The 26769-nt window shown below is 39.3% G+C and overlaps 1 protein-coding gene across 6 annotated transcripts in view; it reads right to left on the reverse strand.

Moving 5' to 3' along the window:
• The window catches only part of BCL11B (BCL11 transcription factor B), a 104046-nt gene that overhangs the window by 35321 nt on the left and 41956 nt on the right, over positions 1-26769 (reverse strand). For 4 of the 6 annotated variants that reach the window (XM_006261044.4, XM_019481601.2, XM_059723209.1 and 1 more), the window contains one exon: positions 22719-22934. The exons of the other annotated variants lie outside the window; for them this stretch is intronic. In XM_006261044.4, the coding sequence (XP_006261106.1) occupies positions 22719-22934 (216 nt within the window). The remainder of the gene's footprint in view (positions 1-22718; positions 22935-26769) is intronic. 6 annotated transcript variants of the gene reach the window in all.

Here is a 26769-nt window from a genome sequence, read left to right on the forward strand (position 1 = left end):
TCTTTATTAGCAGTTACACATGAATTACTTGGGGCAAAATATCTATCACAAGATTTAAAGATCTCAAATGATCAATTAAAGTTCCTTGCCAGTGTCACATAGGTTACAGGGGCCACTATCTATATGCTCTATTTTATTATTGAACAAAGAAATTAACAATCTGTCATGAGTTATAATGAATTTAAAGAGCTAAAGTCCTGAATTTGGGAATTAAAAATATCTCCCTGCAACAGTAATGTACTGAAAGAGAAATTCTGATCTCAGATACACTAGAACAGTCCTACTTGAGTGAACAGAGTAGCTACCACATACTTAGGATTGGCAGAGTAGCTACCACATACTTAGGAACAGAACAGAGTAGCTACCGCAAACTTAGGATACTCGGAATTCAGTTTTTTTTTTTATCATTTCAACGGATGTTATAGGTGTTTATTTTTAAACATTTATTTTTATTTTTATCAATTTAAATTTTCAGGATTGCACAAAATTAGGTGTGTGGGGCAGACAATTTATTAATGATAAACGTAGTAGTAGTCCCAGCTCCACCCTTCCATAGGTCTCTTGTCTGATTTGTTACTTCCTCTTCCTTTGTTCCCAGTCTGCTGGGGTTTCTGGGAGTTGCAGTCCAAACAACAGTCAGAACAGTTCTATAGGACTGCTTCCCCCCCTCTTCATCTCATACTCCATCAGCCATCATTTTTCTTACCTCCCCTTTCGATTATTAACTATGGAAACATTTTTTCATTAGTCTGAGAGTGTGAGATGAGATCGACATTTATCAACGTTTACCAATAAAAAATTAATCCTGGCAAGCATACACATACTGGAAACAGAATTTTGGTCTCATGTAACCAAGCCCCAATATTTTTATTAGTACAGGAGATGGCTATTTAGGACAGATGAACATCAGGCCTGGAATGCCTGAGGCCACACAGATCCTGATTAGTCTGAGTCAGTCCTTCCTGTTCTAGAAAATAATTTAATTTCAATATCCACTGCACTCATAGAAGATCCCTGGCACTTCTCACAAGGGATGGGGCATGTCCAGATGCCATTACTGAAATTTTTATCTCCTTTTATTATGGTTCCAGTGCTGTAGGAGACATTTGCATCTACCCTCCACCCCAGCAGTTACTTTATTTTAGTAGCATGCAAACATCTATTTGTTGAAGTGTCTTGGAGTAAAGATGCACTGAAAAGATAAATATCACTTTTGTTAACATATCTTCAAAATGCCAAGATTGAGAACAAGGACTCATTTTTAGGAGCAATTTGCTGCTGTTCTTGTCATTGTTTTTAGAAAGCAAAACTGATTATGATGATGATGACGATGATGATGACAATTATGATGAGGATAGTAATAACAATAGTAATAATAACAACAAGAACACCTAGGACTTACGTAGCAATTGTCCTCATTAGATCTCAAATGTCTGTTAACCTTTCATTCTTTGTGCTGAATAAAAAAATGTTCTTCTAACACTTGGATACTGTTGATGAGTTTCATTTTGTTTCTCTATTGCAGTTTTCAGTGAATAAGGTTAAGCAATTATGAATGGTTAAATCACGTTGGGTAAAATAAAAGGTGGCAGGAATCTTTACCCAAAACTTTGACTGAAACCTTTTCTTAGGCTAAAATGACTTTTTCTAAACCTCAACAATTCCAGAGTTTGGCCAAGGTGAGGGATAAAAATGTTGAGATTTTGTGAGAGAGAGAAATACCTAATGTTTGGTTGGTACCAGGAAACACAGGGAAGCTCACCTATGATATCTAGCTCAATTTTGCAGAGTTTAGAGTTCAGAAAGTTTGGATAAACTTTATTTGTAAACAGCTCTGAGCAGAGAATGTCTTTCCTCATGCTGCTTGTACAATGCTCGACACAATGTGGCCCTCACTCTGACAAGGACCTCTGACTAAAGAAAAAAGCTTTGTGAGCTTCTCCAAACTGAATTTTTTTTCTTAGTCATTTGAAGATTTCCCACCATTAAAATGTCCAAGTTCCCTCAGCTGGAAATCAAGTCGAAGGAATAACAGTACATTAGTGAAAATACATGATAAAAGGGGGGAAATATCAGCATTTCTAACATTCTTAGAATCTTTCTCATTACAAAGCAGAGCAGCATGAACAGCTTGAAACAACTGCATATAAACCAATGCTAACTTCTCTTATTGCTTTATTATTTTTCTTGGAGTATGGCATATCCTGTTCCAGCCTATTTCTCTCCTAATACTTCTCAATGCAGAGACATCATTATGACAAGTCACCCCTTGCCACTGAGAAATGCTGAGACTCAATTTAAGGTAAAGGAACTACCTGGACCTAGCTAATGTAATTAAGGTAAATATCTTTCTCTTACCATCACCACACCACTAGGGATGGTAGCATCCTGTGGAGTGATGGTAGCATCATATCCAGATACCTTTGATTCCACAGACAAAATGGTAAGGTAGCCATTTGTAGCTGGAACAATGTAGCACTGTTTTGACATAAAGACAGGACAAGGCTTATAGCCACATGTTGGAACTATAGCAAAACACTTAAATCACTTTGTGTTCACACACCTGTGGCTGAATAGTCACTCCCTGTTTTTTTCAGGACAACAAGAGCAGACAGTCTCAACAAGCTACAAACCATCCCCTGGGGTAGAGAGAGGGTGAATGTTACCTGCACTGCCTGAGGGAGAGGGTGTGATGAAGACTGGACAGCACCCAAGCTAAATGCCGCACTAGAGAAGTTAGATGCAATCCTCGATTGGACGCATCATGGAAATGAGTGATAGTGACTGAGTCAACAGACCTGAGAGAAGCAAACCCAAATATTAGGAACACAAAGTCAATGGCTAGATTACTAAAGGTGCACAATACACAAAGGAACTGATTCTGCAACTGTTACATAAGACAAGTAACACTTACTCATGCTGACTTCAATGGATTTAATTGCATGAGAAAGTGCTACTCATCATTAGGAAATGTTGCAGAATGGAGTGCTATTTTTTTTTCCTCAAAATGGGTACAGAAATGAAGAAAAAACATATGAAGCAACATACCTAAGTCTATGATTTCTTAAAAAATCCTTGGGATTCTTACTCTGGATCTATGCCACAGAGAGAACTTCCCAGCAAATAGAAGATCACAAGTTCTCAACCTCAGGTAAAATTTGTTCTATTTAATCTTTCATGGCCCTTTTTCTGGTTCCTTATTTTGTGAGTTAGAATCCTGGATCTAGGGACTGGAACAGATGACCTTTGAGGTCCCTATGATTCTATGAATCTAAGAAAAGGTGAACAGATCCCATGTTTTGATGAGAAAACCAGTACTAGACTTGGAAACAGAACAGATCTAGAAGTTAGGTTATTATTTTTCTTAACCCCTTTAAGTAGGAACAGTTGTGTCCCACACATGCAAGGATATAAGACCTGCCATACTGACTCAGGCCAAGGTCTAGCTATCCCAGCATGCTCTGTCTGATGGGGGAAGTAGTGGATACTTTAGAGAATAAGAAAAGAGCACATGTAGAGTGAACCATTCCCCTTCATACCCTCCCAGGTACCAGCAGTCAGGTTTAGGACATCTGAGATTACATGACTGATTGCTGTGTACAATAGCCCCCAATGGATGAAACCTCCATAAATGTATCTAATCCCTAATAATAACAGCGTCTACTTCTGTGTATTTGTCATGTTTCATTTACTGCACAGAGAAAGCTAATCTGAGCAGAGGCCTCAGACCTGGGAACTTGTCCCTTCCAGTCCTAAAATCAGTTTAATTTTTAATTCTGTGCCTACAAACAAGTCACACATCTCTATGCCTCTCCTTCCCCACCTGCAAAATGGCAATAAAATTACTTCCCCATCTCATTGGGGTGCTGTGAATTTTGATTATGTTGAATCTACAAAGATGACCTTTGCTGTACATTTTTTATGGATGCTGTGAGGTTTTTAAAGATATATGATCCAATTTCTAACCATTAATTTTAAAGATGAGAAGAAATTTTAAAAAATGAGCACAAACTCATCACCCCAGCGTATTTAAGCTCAAAGGATTCCACATATCAACATGATGACTAGTTTTATTAATAACAAACAAGTCCAATGTATCCTTGTGTTTTCCAATCAAACAAAACTGGATCACACATTGCCAAAAATAATTACTAATGAAATGACTAAGAATGGGTGAATTAAAAACAGTGGCTATGAAAAGGACGCTGCAACACTGGGAAGGATTATTCCTGTCAGAAAGCTTGAAATAGTTTCCCCTGTTTCACTAGGAATTCAAAGCCAATCTACTCTGGTAATTTTATTGCCCAGGAGGGCAATTGCTCCTTGAAGCAGTAACCTCCTCAAAGAAAAGGTATCAAAAGTACAGAAACACCAGCAGCAGAGAAGGAGGAATTTACAACAAGTTTATATGACCAGGCCTAATGTATGCAATAGAAACTGTGGCAACCAACAGTACTATAGAAGAGCCCTCTCCTCCTCACTGCTCATGACAGCTCTTACAGACAGGGGTGGAAGGGAGTGGTAGGAGAGAGCTATGGTGGGGGAGGCAGAGGCTGAAACGATACCACTCAATTTCTCCTGCTACTCTTGCTGATAAAAAGCAGAAATTTCCTGAAATACAAATTGGCAAAGGCCAACCTGCAAATGGATTAGGGGCCTGATCCAAAGACCTGTGAAGTAAAGGAGAACTTTTCTGATGACTTCGGGAAGCTTTGGATCAGCCCCCAAAAGTTACTTTATTTCACCAACTGCCTTTCAATAATTTATTTAATTTTATACTGGTCCTTAACAACAACCGCTTTTTCTCCCAGCAGAGGATCTCAAATGAACTCTACTTCCTTCCATTCTATTCCATATAGGTTCTCATATGGTTTTCATTGTCATGGCACCTGAATTCATTGAACTTAGCCTCACAACTCCCTCTAGGAAACCAATACTATTGCTCCACATTCTTCTCCCCTCCCTCCCACCAAATCTTCCCCTTCAATATAGATGTACAAACTGAGGAACACAGAGATTAAATGACTTAGTAAGGTTCACAGAGCGTGTGTGGCAGAGATTGGAAAAGAACCTGGTTGCCCTCGATTCCATTCTGTATTTCAGCAACAAAACTCTTTCCCATAATGACTTATTCAGGATTCTTGTTTACATGCACTTCAAATGGAAAGTGCTCTGGGCTCCTCAGGATGAAAAGTGCTAAGTAAATGCAGATTGCTGTTATTATTATTCCTATTGTTTTCATTGTTATGATCATTCACAAATAGAAATGTCAAGGTACTTTCAGAACAAGTTCTGGGTGACTGACATTGCTGAGGCTCACACGTCTTCCAGGCATCTGTCCATGCTGTTATATAGCATTACGGTGTGGATAGGGAAAACCATGTACCTAGTCAGCACTGTGTTTAAGTGGCCTGCCAATTCCAGCTAATCACCAAGTTATTTACTTGCAGTTTATTAGGCCGAAACTGCCACTAGCCGTTGGCAGTCTCTAATATTTACACCTTACTTTCCTGGGGTCTCTTGAAGCACTGCTGTAATAAAAAAGCCATTTCTTTCAGGTTTAGAAGCTAGAATTAACAAAGAAAGCCCCACGCAATGCCAAGACAAATTCTGATCTCAGTTACAAACATGCAACCCCATTGATTTCCAATGGGCCTCATTTGCAATGGTCGTGCACTACTGTTCCTGAGAGCAGAATTTGATATACTGTTTTCACAGTTAGGAATAATAGCTATAATTCTCTTTTGCTTGTGAATATTTTAGAATGGTAACAGTAGGATAAATATCAATCCCTATCAGTCTTATTGGCAACCATCAGTCTCATTCCTATCACTTCCAATAAAGCCCAGGAAGAGCAGTTTCTCAGAAATTAAATTCTGAGATATTTATGCAGTCGCAATGCCATAGCATCTGACTACTGCACAATCTTTGCCATATTTATACGCAGAAAACCCTGTGGCAAAGCAAGTGCTATCAGCCTGTCACTGCTAACATTTTACAGCTGTGAAACCGTCCGACAGAGAAGCCAGTGACTTGCACAACGTTACACAGGAAGTCTGTGGAAGAACAAGGAGTTGAACCCTGGTCTCACATGTTAGAAACTAATTAAAGCTTAAAACAAAATTCACAAGCCCACCCATGATAACTCTTGACTTGGATATTATACCCTGACTATTGCTATGATTGGAGTCTAAACAGAAGAGTTTGCCTTCCTCTCAGATATAAGGGGAATGCTCTGGTCTGCTTATTCTGTCTCTCTCATAGATCAGGTCCTCAAGTGTAGTGTTTTTCTCCATGTCAGGTCTCATAGTCATCCTCTATGCCATTCTCAAATACCTGAGGAGAAAACGTCAAAGCCATGATCCAACACAGAGAGATGAGCACAGAAATTTTAACTTAGCCAGCCCCTACTGTAGATGTAAACTATCTGGTGATGGGCTGCTAATTCTGCTTCAGATGTGGACACTATATACAGTCCATGATCCCAATATACTAATTTCACCACCATCTGGGTGGAGTTTCCTCATTCCCTGAGTGACATACATCATGTCTGCTCATAGGAAATTTTTAAGTTTAGTAAAAGAAGAGATGGACCAAACAGACACTAATTCAGAACTCGTCTACCCATGCAGCAAACCGCATTCAATACCTGTGTCTAAACTAGACATAGCTCTACCACTGTAAAATCCACATGCAAATTTGCACTTTGGAAACCTCAAAAATCAGTGGCATTTGAATCTGAGGATTTGGTTTGGTCCATGAAAATGGTGAGCAGACACAAATGCAAAAAATGTAATTTTCTGTACTCATACTCAGACTTTAATTTCTTAATCTGGCTTCTGAACCATAACTTTGAAACAACTACTTTTAGCTAGGGAAAGATCTAGTGTGTATTTAAATCCACTTTAAATGTTACAGTCACTTTATAAGAGATGTTGGTGTGGACAGCTGAGGTTTTAACAGTCATGTGGAAACAGGCTGGGCAAAATGGGCAGGGACAAACTAAAAAAGGTGAGTTATGTCTAGCTCAACAGAGAGGATAAAAGCCATCCTTTCCTGGGTTGCTCAACTGAGCTTCTCAATTCATTACCAACTAAAACAGAGTTTTGAAAAGATTTTTTTAAAGGAATTAATATGGATTAGTAACATCGCTGTTACAACAGAAACCAGGAAAAGCCAATCAAATGAAAAATAAAACCCTCTACTTCTCTCATACACCTGAAGCAAAAGCAGCATGTACTACAGAGCAGGTAACAGGAAAATGGAAAATAATGATCTTTGTTGGAACTTGTATGCTGCTGCAGCTAGGATGAGTTAAACTTCATCCTCACACAACTTTCCCATACAGCTTTTGTATGTTCTCCGTCTTTCTTCTCTCATATATTTTCTTCTCCCGCACTTCCATATGCATATATCAGCCTCACTTCATTTTTGTTGATTTGTGAACTAGCTTTCCATCAAAATGCTGATTTAAATGTTGATTTAATATGAAATGCAAGTGTAAAGACAATTCATAAAATAAATTGCAAATGGCTGCTAATTTATTAAATTGTACTTTTTTGCAGCAATGCTGTAGGACAGTTTGACAGCACATCATCTATATTTTATATAGGACCTTAAAAAGCAAGTCTTATCTGTGCTTTGTGAGCACTGGCAATCCTATGTCAGTCACTAAACTTTTTTTCTTAGTGAAAGATTCTCCTCCCATCAGGTGAAATTCACTGCACCATTCACATGGCCAGAACTTCAGAGGTGGTTCTATTTAAATGGTAAAGAGAAGCCTTGCTTGTCTGAAGCTTATAAAGCACCAAGGGATGATCTAAAACAAAAAGTACGACACAAAAGGGACTATTTGTAGTTTCTGCCCTATGAAACCTCTCTCTCTTTCTGTGCATGTGTGTGTGTCAAGATGGGTGGGTATCATAAAAACAGATTCTGAAGTATTCAATGAGATTTTTAACGAGCTTATCTTTCGCCTCTTTTCTGTTCATTCTTCACAATCTTGCATGTATTGAATTTTATTAGGAAATTTCAAAGTGAAAGTCACATTAATTTGCAGAAACCAACTTTGAGATGTGCTTGCGTGCTCCTGCTGGAAGTGCTTGCATTCTTCTTCCATCCACAAAATAGAAAATAATTTTTAAAAAAAAAGAACATGAGCCTAATTTTCAAAATTATTATGTTCCTTCAGCTCACAAATAACTCAGTTTGAGGACTGGATCCTTGACACCTCTGAAAGTCAGGCTTCCTGTTACTTACCTAACCTTTGACATCTAACCAATATTATTCAATTAGTGAATATTAAGGATCAAGCCCTCCGAGAGAACTGTTTGCAATCAATCCAAAGAGGTGTTTTTTTTCCAAATATAAATTAAGTTTGCAAAGTTCTTCAAAATGACAGTTTTAGGGCATCATTGTCTGCTCAAAGATATTCCATGAACAGAAATAAAGGTTAAATTCCTTGGATAAATTATTTGTTAACTGTTCAGTTAGCTCTTACTGCATGTGTGACACTGAACTGTATTTGGCATCCTACATCTATCTATTGGTAGATAGTGATATCTCAGCAGCCTGCTCTGTGAGCTACTGCTGACAAGGAAAGGGGAGCACACTTTCATCAGACTAACAACCGTTTTCAATTCTCATTGATAGATGTGGAATCCTTTCAACTGGACATTAATCATTCTCAACAGCAGCAATTAGATACTTGAGACATATCAGTACAAATCAAATTAGCCCTATTTATTAAAAAAAATTCTAAGTAGTAAATAAAAAAGGCATTAGACTATCCTGTGTGTAGCAATATAAAAAGAAAATTAAGACACTGAATCTCAGGAGTCTGAAAACTTTCAGGTGCTATTTTCCAAGCCTAACTATAATCAAATAGCAGAGGGGTTCTATTGCAGAATGCCTGGTGGATTATTTTAGCAATACGGTATAATTGAAAGGATTAACATGAATGTAATGTTTCCCTTCCAAAAATTCCAGGAACGCTGAAATGACTCTCATCTGTACTAGTATGACTCATGATTTTAATACTAGAACTTAATTTTCACTTCTGAGGAATTCAGGCTCAGGGAAACATTGCCACAGAAATACTCATTCAATTGACAAAGGAAAATCCTCTCTCTTTTTCAGTGTGGTTAAGCTGTAGAAGTCACATCTTTAAAGAATTTGGCTTGGCTCAGTTTTGGGCAATGAACATAGTGCACACCGACAAGAGATGATCTTCTGTTGGAGTGGAAAGAATAAGCAGGATAGACCAGTGTAATTAACTCAAATTTTCAAACTGTTGTTTACAGAACACAGAATACAACTTCCTGTTACTGGGTTTGTCCTGCCTGACATGGCAAATTGCTGTCAGCAACTATCCTCAGATACACCATCTTCTTCTCTTTGAAATCAATTAAAAGTTTTCCGTACATTAACAGTAGCCCAATCTTGATCCAATCTCATTCAAGTGATTTAGCAAAAACGAGGTGTATGCAGAACTTATTAATTTTTTAACTAAGAAAAATACAACAGAACCATTTATACAGAAAAATCACTGAACAAAAGAAATGTCTTTGTTAAGCTAAGCAACTATCCTGAACTCATGTTAACTAGACTAACTAGACTAATACATCAGCAACTTTACAATGGAAGCCAAACCTTGTGCACATGATCAGTTCCACAATGGGAATCCATATGAGCACTGCAAGCATGATTTGGCCTTCTATGGGTAAAGTTATTATTTTATATCCATGCAGTGGGCCATGATTCTGACCTTCTGTTTGCATCCGGCAAGTACCATGTCTGGTAACAGCCAGCATGGATTCACCGGAAGCAAGTCATGCCTGACTACTTTTATGATGAGGTAACTGGCTCTGTGAATGGGAGGAGACCAGTGGATGTGGTGTACCTTGATTTTAGCAAGGCTTTTGATATCGTCTTCCACAGCATTCTCACAGGCAAGCTAAGAAAGTATGAGCTGGATGAATGGACTGTAAGGTGAACAGAAAACTGGCTGAAGCATTGGGCTCAGAGAGTAGCAATCAATGGCTCAATGTCTAGGTGACAGCCCGTATCAAGTGGAGTGCCCCAGGTGTTGGTCCTGGAGCCAGTTTTGTTCAATGTCTTAATCAACGACCTGGAAGATGGCACAGAGTCACCCTCAGCAAGTCTGCAGATGACACCAAGCTATGGGGAGTAGTAGATATGCTCAAGGGTAGGGCTAGGATTCAGTGACCTAGACAAATTGGAGGATTGAGCCAAAAGAAATCTCATGAGGTTCAGCAAGGACAAGTGCAGAGTTCTGCACTCAGGAAGGAACAATCCAATGAGCCAGTACAGGCTGGGGACTGACTGGCTGGGCAGTAGCTCTGCAGAAAAGGACCTGGGGGTTACAGTGGACATTAAGCTGAATATGAGCCAGCAGTGTGCCCTTGTTGCCAAGAAGGATAATGCCATACTGGGCTGCATGAGTAGATGTCTTGCCAGTAGGTCAAGGAAAGTGATTACTCACTTCTATTCAGCACTGGTGAGGCCACATCTAGAGTACTGTGTTCAGTTTTGGGGCCCGTACTACAGAAAGGATGTGGACAAATTGGAGAGAGTCCACCAGAGGGCAACAAAAATGGTGAGGGGGTAGGGGACATGACTTATGAGGAAAGACCAGGGGAACTAGGCTTATTTAGTCTAGAGAAGAGAAGACCGAGGGGGGGATTTAATAGCAGCCTTCAACTACTTCAAGGGGGGTTCAAAAGAGGCTGAAGCTAGACTCAGCGGTGTTCTCAGTGGGGTCAAGTGACAGAACAAGGAACAACAGTTTCAAGTTTCAGCAAGGGAAGTTTAGGTTAGATATTAGGATGAATTTTCTCACTAGGAGGGTAGTAAAACACTGGAACATGTTACCCAGACAGTTGGTAGAAGCTCTATCTTTGGAGGTTTTCAAAACCCAGCTAGACAAAGCTTTGGTTTGGATGATCTAGTTGGGGATGATCATGCTTTGAGCAGGAAGTTGGGCTAGATGACCTACTGAAGTCCCTTCCAACCCTAATTTTCTATGATTCTATGATTCTATGTACTAGTATTTGGAAAGTTCCAGTCAAAGAATAGGACTAGAGGAAATCCTATCTGCCATGAAAATCTGAGAACAAAATTCTGCTCTGTACTATAAAGGAATTTACCGACATTGACATCTTTCTTTCTTAGTGCCTGAACAGAACTCCCATCGGTGGGACTTGGGCTTCCACCAAGAGACAAAAATACACCACTACCAGCCAGCCAGTTCTCTACCTTCTCCTCAAGTATTCATAGTCTATCTGTCTCTCATATCAGTCTCTGCTTCTGCCTTTTCAGCTTTTCAGACACCTGATTGTAATGACACACAGGTATAAATCTGGAGTGAGTTTATCTTACACCTTTGGTCATTTCTTTGTAAATATAAATAACTGATACCTGTGCATAGATAAGTTCATCGTAGTTCCTGAGGCTCTCAAGTGCCAAACTGAAAACGATGAAAATAATCAAAGTAATGTAGTCCAAAAGCCAGCAACTGAGCAAAGCTAGCTATGGGATAACCATTGCAATGTACAGAATGCATTTATGGTTTTATATTTAAAATTTCCTGGCTCAGAGGCACTCTACTAGCTAGTCACATGCAGCTATAAATAGAATTGCCTGCTGACATTAATCACAATAATTTGGCAACGTGGCTACTACTGAAATTATGAAAAGGACAGGTATCTTGCAAAGCAGAGCCCCATTCCAACCCAATCATTCAACAGCCAAGGGAAAAAGGTTTCACCCCTGTACTCTGATCTCACGCAAGTATGCAGTACGAGAATCTGTATTTTTTTCTTTTTAGTTCAATGTGACTTTAAGAAATATCAATCTGCTCCTTCATTTCATCTGTACCACTAGCCAAGAGAAATACATTAATTTATAAGTTGAAGCAAGCCTTGAGATAATGTCACCCACCATTCATCCAAATTTGTCACTAGCATCCCATTAAAGCCGTAATTATTTTTTAATTAAAACTAAGGAAACTGGCATGCGTGTGCCTACTTTATACATCTGTTATGGGTTAAAATAGCTTTTAAAAAATGTTTTTTTAGATCACAGTCTTTTGTGGCCGTGGCCTATGCCAAAGAAAACGCAAGCTTGCTTATTTTCTCCATGGGGCGCAACAGCGCCTGTGTGTGCCTGAACAGATTCGACTGGCCGTGAAAAGAATTCTAAATAAAACACAAACATGGAATTTGGCAACGCCACAGAAGCAAGCTTAAGACTAATTCCAGCATGCGGACGGCTCTCACACAGCAAGTCTGGCTCCACTATAAATGAAACCAGGCTCTGTAAAATATCCAGTAAAGTTTGAGTTCAGATTTAAAGGGACAGTGCTCTTATTCCAAGGGTGGGGGGAGTGTTTTGTTTTGTTTGTTTGTTTATTTTGGGTTTTTTAATTTTTTATTACAGAAATCCATGCTAGCTCAGTAAATCTACATGCTGCAAGCTGCATTTACTTTTGGCAGATATTTCCACTTAAAAAATTAAAATGAAAACAATTGTACTTTGGCCTTGGCTTTTGCAAGGAGGTTCAGAAAAAGAAAGTATTTGTTACCGCCACTAGGCAAGGTAGGATGAATAAAGAAGTAGACATTTACCTGATATAAAAGAGAAAGTGGAGAAAATTAGTTTTAAATATATTTTGAAATAAGGCTCTAAAAATTAAAGCCTATGAAAAAATAAGTTAATGTACTAAGTGTGAGGGAGAGTCACAATAATCATGCCTGCCACTGACAAAACAGCTTGTTTTAATCAGCTAAAGAAGCATCCAGGATGTTGACTCACTATGGATTGTCGGGGTGTGTGTGCATACATGTGTGTGCATGCATGAGTGTGTGTGTATACATGCCGTATAGTCCAGCATTCCCAAGACAGTTACAGAGGAGCCAAGAGAGAAGGGTGAACACTGGGGGAATATAATCACATGACAGCCTTCCTCTGACAATCTCAAGAGGCAAGAATGTTTAACCAGACATAACAGAGGAATCCATGAAGAAACAGTGTTAGTGGGGGGAAAGGCAACCGCTAGTAGAAACTTCCAGGGACAACAGTTTTGCTAAATTTTGCCTAGTCCAGAATAATAAAAATAAATAAATCCTGAGCTGGTATCTAAGAGGGATGATCCTGGCAGACTCAATGGAGGAGGACAGGGAGAAAATTATACAAGACAGTCTCCAACCCCAAATTAAAAAGCAACAGCATTTTGTTCCATGCATCTTTATTTTCTCTCATAGGTCTGGATGATGTTATATCATAGAATTATACAATCATGAAAATTACCCTCCAACTGCCCATTCTCAGCCCTGACCATCCATCTTTTCCTTGAAATGGGAAAAGCACAGCAGCAGACTGGCTAGCCAGTGGCTCCTGGATGTTTGAAAACTGTATACATTTAAGAGTATATTCACTTATTCCAGTGACCTATGACAATAATAGTAAAGAGGAGGATCAGCAGAGCTCTAAAGCTTCAAATTATGATGGCAGCTTAAATAGACAAGGCCCATCAAATATATTTTGTGGAAACCAATAGGCCTCTAAGAAATGTAATTTTACTTTTAAATGATTCTAGCCACCTATTGACTATAACAGAAATCATAACTTTTCCAGAAATCTTGTAGAATTTTAGAGTGAAGACATAGGAATAGGTTTTAGTTGCAACCTACTGAATGGGTTTACTTTCAATTAAAGTCTCAAGCATTTTGCATGTGGATAAAGTTGCTTACTTTAATTTCATCTTCGCTATGCACAAAACCACAAAAGTAGTGTCCCCAGTTTAATCAGCAGTTCACATATTTTTATAAAGGATTTGGATGAATTAATCCATAAACCCTTAGACCTATTTTTTTGGGCATCCTTTAAATTTCAACCCAGGCTGTGTCATAATAAGTGCACTTATATTTTCCCTGTTTTATTGGTAGGGAATGATTATATGCAAGTAGGCTTACTGCTATTTTAAGAACTGCTACTCAGTTCTGTTAATTTTTATTTCATACATTGTTCATTGCTGATCTTTTTAAATGACAGCTCCTTCCTAACAATACAGCAGTTCTCATCTAAAGCTATGCACTTTTCTGTGCTCCACAGGCCAAATTCACAGCTTGTGTAAGTAGGTGCAACTCCACTAACAGCAACAAAATCAGACAGCAAAAAGGGTGCTTCTCAAGAACACATTCAGCTTTCTAGAAGACTATGTACTGCTGCTGTCAAGAAAAATCCTTTGCCTGGACTGATGGCGACCTGAAATCTTGGTTCTGTGGCTCCTCCTGGAAGGCTGAGGGAGGATACCATATGGTCCAGTGTGAAGACAGGAGATGGTGTATCCAGAATCCTCACAAAACTGACTCATTTCAATGTGTGCTACTAGTGTTTGAACCCTTGGAATAAAGCAAAGAGCAGGGGCATGTCTGGACCATTTCAGAAAGGAATGTAATAACACAGAGGAAAAAGAAAGCAAACTTTACATGTAATCATCCAAGTCAATCATACATACAGATGGAATGGGCCTGAATGGGAGGAAGACAAAGGGCCCAATCTGCTCACTTTAACATTTGACTGAATGTCAAAATAATATATTTAGAATTTGGCCCCTATCAATGAAGTGATGCTTAAACAAACCTACAGGGGTATGCTGGTATGTTGTGTAAAGTTGCTTCTTTGCCTTAGAGATGCTTATGCTCTTATTAGCAAAGACACTAATTTTCAAAGTACCATTTTATGGAGAGATTCCAAATGCCCTTGTCTTCTCAGATACTCACTCAGTGCTTGCATTAACCTCATTCCATAAGTCCCAGGACCTCTGGCTCTTACAGCTGAATTCATAAAAAATGTAAGCCTTCTCTATGTGGGATTTTTGCCTGTTTCTTTCCAAGTTCACATTTTACTGATTCATTAGACCTTTCTTCCCTACTCCAGCTATAGCAAATGGCCTTTTCTATAGTACAAACTCAAGAAAGTTGATTTAAAAGAAAAAATGGAGAAACAAAGAGGATTACCAAGGGGATATGCTACACTCCAATGCACTAGATACATGTATATAGTATAAAGACGCATAGAAAAACCTGGCCAGTGAAAAAGCAGCAGCCAACAAAAACGTAGGTTCAAATATGTACACCGCTGCTTGCTATACAGCTAAACAAAAAGGAAGTCCCATAGTATTTCAATGCTACTCCATAATATTCAGGATGTAAGAGAGAGAAACAAACGTGTCAGATGTGGAGCAGGGAAAGCGTATTAATTCCAATTCCTTTCTGGCCATTGGTCCATTTTACTGTGGCCCTTGTTCTTAAATCTTTTTTGCAGAACACGTGAAACCCAGTGGGCACACCACATTGTGGTGCCTTTTGTTTCATTCCCAGGGTTCAGATGCCATCCACCTGCTTTGAAATTAGTCAGCTACAGGAGCATTCTTGATAATTGTTTTTTGTCTACCCACTCACCTGCCCCAACACTAAACCACACAGGCAGAGAATCTGGCCCAGTTCCTCTAAAAAAAAAATAAAACAGGTTCACTGAAACACATCCACTTAATCACCATCACCAATGCTCCTTCTCACTGGTTTGTGGGCCAAATTGAAACAGCCTAATTATATTTATCTACATGATATTTCATGGCTTAGACTGCTTGCTTTTGATTGTGGGAGATACAGTTTACATAAAGCACATGAATCCTCCTTGCTGAGTCCGAAAATCCCCATATTTTCTGGCATGTGCGTGCACACACATGCACGCACGCGCGCGCACACACACACACACACGTGTGCACGCCTATGGTTTTAAAAAGGCCAAAATAGATCATGACAAATTCATTGCTGGAAGGACAGAAAAAACTCAATGTTACACATGCCCAGTGAGACCATGAGGGCAAATAGCTTGGCATATGCTACATACATATAAATAGAATTGTACTGAAAGAAATGAAGAATTGCTACCATCTGTGTGTGTGTGTGTGTGTGTGTGTGCACATGCACACATAAGCATGTGTGTGTGCACATGTGCACATACATGTGTGCACATGTGCATGTAAAAAGTCTTAGTGCTACAAAAACTGTGCAGTGCACAAACGAAAGGCAAGTTCACTGAGTACAAACAAGGCATTTCCTAGTTTGGTGCCTTATTTCCTAATCAGAGTATTGTTTCTCACGAGCCCTACTCCTAGTCATGTGTTTAATATTTTTTAATGAAGTGTTAGCTAAGAGATATTTAGATGGCCAGGAAAGAAGAGAGCAATAGCTGTGTGTGCAGTAGCATGACAATGTGGCGGATCCTACTGCACAAATAATGAACCACAGCTACCTTGTTGCCCTGATCAAAAAGGGAATTTCTGCTTCTTTGCTGAATAAGGATATGTACAATGTGTCACCTTGGAAAACATGTCTGCTCCTCCTGCTGGCAGTTGAAATATTTCCTGAGGTGACTTCTGTAAGCAGCTATGTAATAAACTAAGCTCCATCTACATGCCTATTGCCATGAGAGTCATTATTTTGGTGTCTCCTGAAAAGTATGGAAAAAGTTTCCATTTGCTTTGGAAAAAACAAAATGCAAATCAATTTGTTTTCAAATGGGTGAGATGTTCCTTCATCAGTGGTGTCCCTTCTAAATCCTGCTACTTACATTCAAATAGATGCTGCTCCCAAATATGAAATTATTTGAGAAGCAAAATTTGGGATTGATTTTTCATTGGACTGATGAAAGACCACAAGGACCCTCCATAAAAAAAATAAAATAAACTTGTTGAAAAGGACCTCTAATCCTGCTCCTTTCATTTCTTTTAATCCCACACCTCACTTTGCCTTTTCCAATAGGTTTTCCACTCAAAATGACAAGATTGATCATGATTTTACAAAGATCAGTGACTGAAAAAAATTAAATCTACCCACCTTGCTGCTTAGTCCAGTGGTGTTTACTTGCCCTGAACACACTTATCCCTAAACAAACCATCATTTAGCAAACTCTAAGCCCCTCAATAACAAGAGATAAATTCATCCATTCCAATAAGTAAATTAAAAAAACACCTCCCTCCATCTTGTTCCAACAATTTTAAATTTGACTGTGGCCAGACAACTGCTGGTTGATAGTTAGCCCTCCCCCACTCACACATATGCTGTTTAAAAATGCAAAATCTAGCCCGCTTTTTTAATATTTCTGATGTCAGTGACCGGTGTAGGCTCTCCCCATACAGTAACTGCTTTAAAGCGCTGCATACAGCACTGCATTAAAAATTAATTACACATGCTATTTTATTGATAGTGCATAATGTAATGAGCACCAGCTGTGCTAAACATCCAAACTCCTTTTTAAGACAGCAATAAAAAAAGAAAGAAACTGCACTTCCAAATGCTTCTCCTGTCAGAGGAGAAAAACAGCAACATCTTGTATGGATTTGAAACAGAATTCTTTGATTTAGCTCTACATTTGGAACGTTTGAAGAGTTCAGACTCTCGGGCTCAGCACAGTGGTAGGAAATCCAGTTAACTCTCTAAATGTTGGAGCCATTGTCTCTACTGTAGGCAATATTTCCTTGAACCCTTTTGTCTTGAGACTACTAGATGCTGTTCTACCCGTTAATATTGCAATTAAGAGCCTTTCTTTTTCCTTGGAAGTCTGGAAATTGCAGCCATCCACTTTTAAGCACCTTTAAATATCCCTGTTGCCCCTGCTGGTTCTTAACTTTACATAATTAGGACTTACTAAGTTATACTGATAGGGTGTCTTCCTAGAACAAAGCCTACGCCACACTTAAATTGCCAGCACCACTGCCCTGCGAAGCACCCTAATTTTAGCTGCCTCAGTGCTGTCTTACAGCCTCTATCTTGATTCCTGATAAACATACCATGTATTAAAAATAAGTTTGTGATTAGGTATATCTAGTTTGTGGTTGTATCTGATTTTCAGAATTAGATAGATAGATAGATAGATAGATAGATAGATAGATAGATATGGGCGCCTTACAGTTTTTAATGTATACATTTTAACATATCTGTGCACATTTTAAATGCTGTGTATGAAGTCACTTTTTCTTCAGCATGCATTGACTATTTGGCTAAAATAAATAAATACCAGCAGCCCTGACTAATAGGGACCTCCCACCTGAATTTTAGCTATTACAACCCATGCATAAATCATTTTTTCACTACAACGAGAAGATACATTTGTAAATGACCTCACTGTTGTGGTAGTTGTCTACATTCACATACGTTCACGCTGCCCAATTCCTCTTTCTCCTCATAAAAAAAAAAGGATATAAAGAACAAACTAGCTCTATACTCCAGGTTGGATAGATTTTTTTTTCTTTTTTTTTTTTTTTTTTAATTCTACTCAGCAAGAAGCAAGGAGCAACATATCAACCATTGTCCTGGAACTTGATGAGTTAGGAGGTTTTTTTGCTGGAGAAGTTTGCATTCTCTGCTTTGATTATTGTTTTGTTTTCCATTGATCCTCCAGTGTTAATAAAGCCTGGTCTGGAATGAAACAAAAGCTTGCTTTTTGTTATATTATGAAATGTGCCGAATATATACCATATCATTAACATAAAAGTTTTTGAAATAATACTGCTTTCTAGACAGACTGTATTAATTGCATCAGGCTTTCTACAGCAAGGGTGGTCTAATCTAGTACGATTTTCATTGGCTGAGTCCAGTTATAAAACCAACACAAAATGAATACTCTGATATAATTGAAGGAGGGGAAAATATTCTGCTGTTAAAACCTATTATTTACTTCCAGGTATTTCTTTTATCTTTATTGTCACCTTAGCCTGTGCCAAAAAACACCAGACTAGTTAAATAATACAGTAAGTAGAATTTCAGTAGCAAAGTAAATTGATGTTAACTTTACAAGATTACCATGTGATTTTTAGACTGTCCTAATGACTAATACAGCTGATGCCTTGAATTAAAGGGAGAGTGTTCTATTTTCTCTGAGCTAGGGTCCTATGTCTTCCTCTGTGTTAGACCTTGAACTTCACAGCTCTGTCCATTAATCATTGCTGTCAATGCCCACTTGCTGTTTTTGAATATGCAACTAAGTATCACAATCACTTTCCACCTCCTTATCTCAGTGCCTGTGTGGGAAGGAAACTGTTTCACTGGTTGACTAGCTAGCTATATGTGTATTAGACATTTAATTATCTTTATATATGTATATAAAACCCATGCTTATGGAACCAACTCCAAAGGCTTTGGATCAGGCCCCTATGAACACCAGTATAACAGATAAATTATTATTACATTCTGCCAATTGCAATTCATTTATAGTGTTTCTACACTTCGAGATCTTTGGGGCAGTGATTTTTTTTGTTTGTACAGCATACTTTAAAGTGCCAAGTACTCTGGAGCTGAGATTTTCAAAGCCCAGCTCCTATTAACTTTAATAGCAATTGGGCATCCAAACCTCTTAGGTAGCTTTGAAAATTTCAGCCTAAATGAACACTATTAATGAATCTGCAACATAAAAAAGAGCCTGTATTTATAGCAAAGATGTATTATGAAAAAATAGCCTCACAAAAAGTTTTGCAATGTTTATATATGCACACACTTATAGCACAATTATACACTGTTTTACATATAATAATCTGTCAATAATCACTGTTTCTGTTATAGAAAAAAATGTCTGTGTCTTATAGTTAATCTATATAGTCCTTATTAATGAAACAAAAAATGAAATTAAAAAAGCACCCTTATCTGGCAAGGGGCAAAGCAACATGAGTGCTGTACACATTTATATTTTAGATGTAAGCTACATAACACCGTGAATTTCATGATTCTATTCCAAGTTCTAATTAAATAGGCACTAAAAACATTTAAGCAAGAGAACCCAGTAAAATTGATGGAGGCCCCTGGGGCAAAAAAAAGACATTGTAGCAGTGATATTTGTATATATTAAAAATATATATTTAAAATGTGGATTCTCACTTACAGACTCTCCATCCTGCGTTGACTTGCACACAAAATTAGCCATGCATAACAGAAAATAAACAATAATACCTAGGACCATATTTTATGCATCAGCTTTTACACGTGAGCACCCAACATTCCACACACAGCCAACCGCTCAGATTCACAAGCCGCTCAGATTCACAAGCTCAAACTGCATGGATTCCTAAACACCCGATTTGTGAGTGCCAATCAGAGACCATGGTTAATCACAAATGCACATGCAGCTCCAGCCCTCAGGCTGAAAAACTAGAGGCTACTCCAAAAAAATTCAGGTTAACATTACTGAATGTTAAATAAGCAAGAGATGAAGAACAGAATAAAGGTAAGAAAGGAAGGAGCAGGAAAGGAGGGAAATGTCAATGGCTTTTGTTCAAAGAATGAAACAATTCCTCAGAAACGGGAACAAGGCTGACAGAATAAAAAGCTAATCAAGTCAGAGAGACAAGCAGATCCCTAAAGCTGGAGTGAGTGACTCTCTAGTGTACATGGCTACAAGAAGAGGAAAGAACAACGCCAAGATCACTGCTGGCATGATTATACAGTCAACACGGAGGAAAACTTATTTTTGTTTCCTTTGCGCAAATCATTTTGGGCGCAAGAAAGCCCCTGCTGTACTGCTGTGCATTGAACGATGCCCAAACTCATCGGCTGTGAACACAGAAGAAGATAAGAAGGGGTTAAATAGATATAAGCCTCTTTTCCAAGGGGAGAAAATGTTTCTTTCAAGCAGAACTTGACCAACTCCTGTCATAAACACTTAGCATGTGCTTTGATATAACCTATTCTCTAAGTGCCATAGACTGCAGCAGTAATTATAGGAAGCCATGATAACAGGTCTATCTCCCCACAAAGCTGGCATCGCTCTTTTAGCAAATAGATCATTCCAAAAACTAACAGTGCACAACTTGAAGTAAGGACTGAAAATGTGTAAAGTACAAAAGCCCTGAGTTCCAATGTGCTTTAATGAGTTAGTCCTGCCTTCCCTTTCTATTTTTAGTTTTACTTTCTTCTGTCTCTGTTAAATATCTGCATTAGAAGCAATAGGGAACCCGGGTTTCAGTTTATTGTCACAACTAGCTACTTAGGGAAGGTACTCATGCCTACACTACACCTAGGAATACAACAAAACACAAAATAAGAGTTCCCATCTAGTTCGTTTTACTAGTTACAGGGTGAAATAAATCTGACCTTTAGACATTCTGCATCATGCATGAGGATCCAATTCTATACCCTTGTATATTATTTTTATGCCACTGTCAATCCAGTGGAGTCAACAAAGCAAAACCAGATTAATATAGTGGAGAATCAGCCCTACAGAAATTATAAACAGCTTGCAGTGAACCTGGAAGGAGTGTAACAACTCGGATAGTAAAGCAGACAAAGCAGCCTACATTGTCTGAATGCTCTTTAATGAATATCATATAATCCCGGTTACGTGAAAATGTTCTGAGAAAACTGACTCCACCACCCACTGAAGTCAAAGGTAGCTCTTCTACTGACTTTAATGAGCTTTGGATTCAGTTCTAAAAGAAGGTGCTGATGTGTGGTTTTAAACCTCCTCCTGAAAACACTTCATCCTTCAAGACTCAAGGTTCCTGATGAACCATTTAAATTATGGGACTTGCAAACCTTTTAGTCTTGGTTCAATACATGAAATTTCCTAACTATCCCACTCTGTACTAGCATTCCCCAGTGAAAGACAAGTGGTATTTAAGGAAATATGACCAGGTAGCGTTCAAAGAATCTGAATCAAGTGTATCTCGATACAGTCACTGCTGTAACTGCTGTAGTTGTAACTGCAACGCATTTGAGCAAAAAGCTTATGTGAGGAAGCTTATGTTGCCCTGGCAGTAGGCCATCAGGGGTCAACACCTGAAGGCATTACTCACTTCTTACACTGGATCCTTACTAAAGGTTCAAACCCTATGATCCTTTGCAGTATCTACGCAGCATTATTCTGTGGCATGCCTGTCAATCATGAGCACGGACTTCAGAATTTGGCCCAGTGGGCATTTTGCTGGAGTAAGAGCAGAGGAAGCGTGTCGGGATTTTGTCTCAAGTAACTTCTCTTCCAAGCCTTTCCCATTTTCACCTCAATTCACCACAGGTCCAGTCTTACAATCAACTGAGCCTGTCTCAAAACACCTGCTGCTTTCATGAGGTCTCGTGTCAGTCTCCTCCCTAGACTAGTCTGGTCCGCTGACCTCCACATCACCTTCCCTACACGGCAATGACAAAAGTCAGGGTTTGAAACACCACCCAGAAAAGTCAGCAAGGAGAGTTTTCTCAAAATCAAGGGGAGTGCAAGAGTGCATGGAGTGCTTGCATCCTGAGGAAAGCCTTTAACAGAAATGATTAGGGAAAAACAAAGGATCTCAGATGTTTAAAGTTATCCAATTAAGCTTAAAATAAACAGCCCAAAAAGATGAAATGTTGATACCAGGGTATTGCATTATGTGAGGATTCTCAGACATTTGTTCACAACGTGGCATAAACAGCCCAGCGGCAGCTGATGGTGACATCTGAAAGTGAGTAGACGGAGGGGGGAGAAAGGAATGGAGTCGCACCCCCTTTTCCGGCTCCCATCCTCTGCGATGGTGGGCAGGGGATGTTTAGGGCATTTTCACTGCCTTCCCCACACAACCCAGTGAAGGCGGCTCTCCCACAGTAAAGACGACATCACGTGGCAGCACTACTGACCTTCAGAAAGCAACAAAAAAAAAATGTTTCTATTACCTGACAACTGACAATGACATCCAAATGTGCCTGAAGTCTCAGTCTGAGTCTCAGTCTGAGTCCCGCCAACTGAGACTGCACGTGCACCACAGCAGGGCAGGCTAAGGCAGGGCGGGAGAGAGGCCAGTGCGCGGAGAGGTGACGTGATCACTGATGTGTGAGGGTGGGAGGAGGCAGCTAGGGGAGCCCCCGGCAGGTTTGCAGGCCTGGACGGCCCTGGAGAAAAAACAATAGAAAAAACTGTCAGTCGGATCTAAGTTTGAAGGGACAGAGGAGGCATCATAGGGAAAACAGGAGAGGCGGCGGTGGATTCTGCCTAGCTCACTCCCTACTTTTAGTTAACTAATTTATATGTCAGGCTGAGACCGGGGAGGCTGACTGGAAGGTCAGGGAGGAGAAGCCTGACTGGGGGAGAAGCAAAATGAGACCTAGAGTGCTATAAAACCTCAGCTTGCTACAGGCAATTTTCTGGAAGCAAATTCTAACTGGAGGGGCCCATGGGAAGGGGACAAGGAAAGGAGATGAGGTGGCCAGGGAAGGGAGCTAGAAAAAGGTGGAGATGGTGTAGATGAGAACTGGAGGCGGTTACCAGAGCCACCAGCATGTGCTTAGGGACCAAATCAAAAGGAGGATTATTGTTTTATGGCTGTATTAATGTATTTAACTGACACAAAACTGGGTAGGCTTTCTGCCGAGCTGCTGCTGAAACAGGCTCGACACACCAGCACAGACAAAGTGCAGCAACTTACAGCTCAAATGGCTTCATAGAGGTGCCAGGAATCAAGCTCCCAGAATAAAGCATTCGTGGGCTGCTGTGCTTGCTTCCCATTTGAGCTGCAGCCAGTTATGCATTTTGCATGCCCCGTTTATGTATTCTGTTTCCCTACCGAGGCTATAAAGAATGTAGCAACCTTTTTTCCTAATAGCTGAAAAATTATATTATATCCTCAAACTGTATTCTTTAGCCTTAATACATCTAGAAATCATCTACTACTTAAAGCTGTATTTAGAATCCTCTCCTGCTCCACTACAAACACTCTTTCTCATTGGCATTAGTCTGACAGGAGCCCTACATCTTAAAAAATTAAAATACAAACCTGAAGACATGTAAACATACACAAATATAGACATACAGGCATACAAAAACACAAAAGTGCATGTGTGTGTGTGCACATACATGCATACACACGCAAATAGACCCGATGTACAAACCAAAGCCTTGCCTAGTGTAAATCAGCACAGATCCATCTGAAATCAGTTGAATTACAAAGATTTACCCCAGCTTATAATTTGGATTTACATGTTTATTTAAAACCATGACTTCCATTTAAATTACTAAATAAAATGTAGTTACTAATGCAGGGCCAGTTCTCAAATAAAGGTATGTGGTGGAGTGGTCGCCATTAAAAATTTGGCATTTGCCAACAGTTACCACATGGTGGTAAGTCAGGAACCACATTTTCTCCCTATATTTAGGTCAGGAAAAAAGTGTGTTAATTGTCAGGTATTTTTTGGCATGCAGTGGGTTTTTATAATGGTCACAACTGTGTGTATGTGTGTGTGTGTGTGTGTGTGTGTGTGTGTGCATGTGTGTGTATGCACACATGCGCATAAATACACATACACATAGGAATAGTGAAAAGAAATATTTTGCCATAAGCCTTACAACATTAGAAAGAAGCATTTTATAATGTATCCTCTCCACCTCAAGAGTCCCAATTCGAAAACTATGCCTACATGTTGATCTGACAGCTACACATGTGAGGCAAAGAGGGATACTTCATCCTTGGCACAGCATCCAGCACTCTAGTCTGCAAGGACTGCATTTGATTTTGTCGTTTATCTTAAATGGCTAAGAGACCACCAGTGCAAAACATTTGTGTGAAGCTTTTGCCAAAACCACAAGTGAAGAGTCTAAATTCCCTGTGTAAATACTTGAGCTTCAAGCATCAAGGATAAAAATTGTGCTCTTTTGTGAGGCTGTTTTTAAATAGAAGCCATCTCTCCAGCTCATGGGACGGATTTTTTTTTTTTTTTGCAAGTGTTTGATCTCACTGGAAATGTTACAGAAACAGGTAAAGATAACCATTAACTGGGCTGTATCTATATTACATTCTGGATAAGACTGTGCCAGGCAAACAGAAACAGATGTCAGACATGGGATTTCTATATGTAGAGGAGCTGCTTCCTTGTAATTTAAAGCACAGTAATAATGGCAGAATTTTCATAAAGCAGGAAAAACCTACAAACAGGCTGAAGTACCCCCAAATTATTGTGACTGCAGTTCTATTGTTAACAAATAATGCAACTAAATAAGGTTGGCCCTTGTCTGTTTTGATCACATCATTACCTGGGAACCTGCTTATTGCCAGGAAAGTTACGAGCTTCAAATATGAGTCTGTTTGGATACTTGGCTGTTATATTATAAATGATATTGCAACCAGTGTCAGATCACTACATACCCAGGAGTGAAAGCACAATCTTTGCACCATAATGTACATAAGAGCTAGACTATGACAGACAAGGAATTCAGGTCACACCTGCGCAGTTTGACAGCCCAGTGCTATACTGAAACTTTCCAGGGATGTTCAGGGGTGGCCAAAATGTTGTCTATGGACCAAATGAGGCCCATGGACGTCTTTACTACTAGAGACTTCGCTTATTTTTAATAGAGAGGTTCAACCTGCAAACAGCACAGGTCCTAGCATGCCAAAATACCCAGTGGTTTGGATCAAAACGGAGCAGTTTTTCCAACAGTCTCAAGGCCACACCTTTCCATTAAAGACAAGGCTAGATGCAATCTGCTCCATTTAGTCACAGCCCTCAGGCTCCTGAGAAGATGGCCCTCAAATGGGAATAGTTAGGACATTCCTGTTCTCATCCAACATATCTTGTTCTAGTGAGGGAAGGAAACAAAGGTTCGTATTAGAAGGAGATTTCTATCTATATTAGAGCCTTTCAGTTGGAGAAGTTGGGACAAGTAACCTGGCAATTTATTTAGATTGAGCCTAATAACTTTACCACAGGGGTTCTATGGCACAGATACCTGTGGTAGCAGGGACTAGACTCCTCAATGACCCAGGAGCTCCCTTCTAGTCCCAGTTCTTTGTCTCCAAAAAAACACTAATCCTGAAGAAAAGGAAAGAACCATAAAACCCAATCCTGACAGATCTTAAATGCATCCTACCACTCTGGGTGCTGTGCAAAAGGAAAAGTCCCATGGCACAAAGACCACAAAGCCAAATCTTCCCTCTCCACAACTACAGACCAGGCAGTGCTTTTTTTCCCCTCATGTCTTTTATCATAGTTAATAGCTCAAAAATAAATGCAGAGTTTCTGAGACCTAAGGTAAGTGATAAACTGGCAAAAACAAAATGCCTTCAAAATACACACACAAAGAGGCCTCATTCACTGACAACAGAGAAAAGGGCAAAGGAAAAGGGGTTATTTTTGGAAATAAGAAAAATCTCTGTCTTGCTGTAAAAGTGGCAGTGGTGGGGCTCAGAAGCAGCTCCAACAGGTATGTTAAAGAGGCAACTGGGTTTTGCCCTTTTCAGGGTGGTAAGTATATTCTCAGTCCAAAGACTGTATTTAAGGACAAAAACAAATGCAGGAGGTAAAACCTCATTGGCATAAATGTGTTAAGTGATGGACAAATACAAGAAAAAAAGATGTTTGCCCTTTTAAAGTGATGCTGTGAATTCTCAACTCAACCACAAGTTACTGAAGTAGATTCAGGAACAAATTGTATGGAATTCTATGAGTAGTGGAGATCTGACAAGAATGGTTCCTTCTTAACATAAAAATATGCTCTCCTAACTACATCAAATGATTCAAGAGCACTTTGTGCTCAAGGATGCATGGATCTAAGGAAAAGTGGGGTAAAGTTGTAAAGACTACTTTTGAAAATTGAAATAAATATTTTTAGTATATATGTTTATAAATCCACGCACCTACATATACACATACATACACATATATATGTACACACATATATAACTTAGGGGTCTGAGGCAATTTCTCCTGCTGAATCAGCCCAGGGGTATCTATC

Source organism: Alligator mississippiensis, chromosome 2, assembly GCF_030867095.1.
Source record: "Alligator mississippiensis isolate rAllMis1 chromosome 2, rAllMis1, whole genome shotgun sequence".
NCBI lineage: Eukaryota > Metazoa > Chordata > Crocodylia > Alligatoridae > Alligator > Alligator mississippiensis.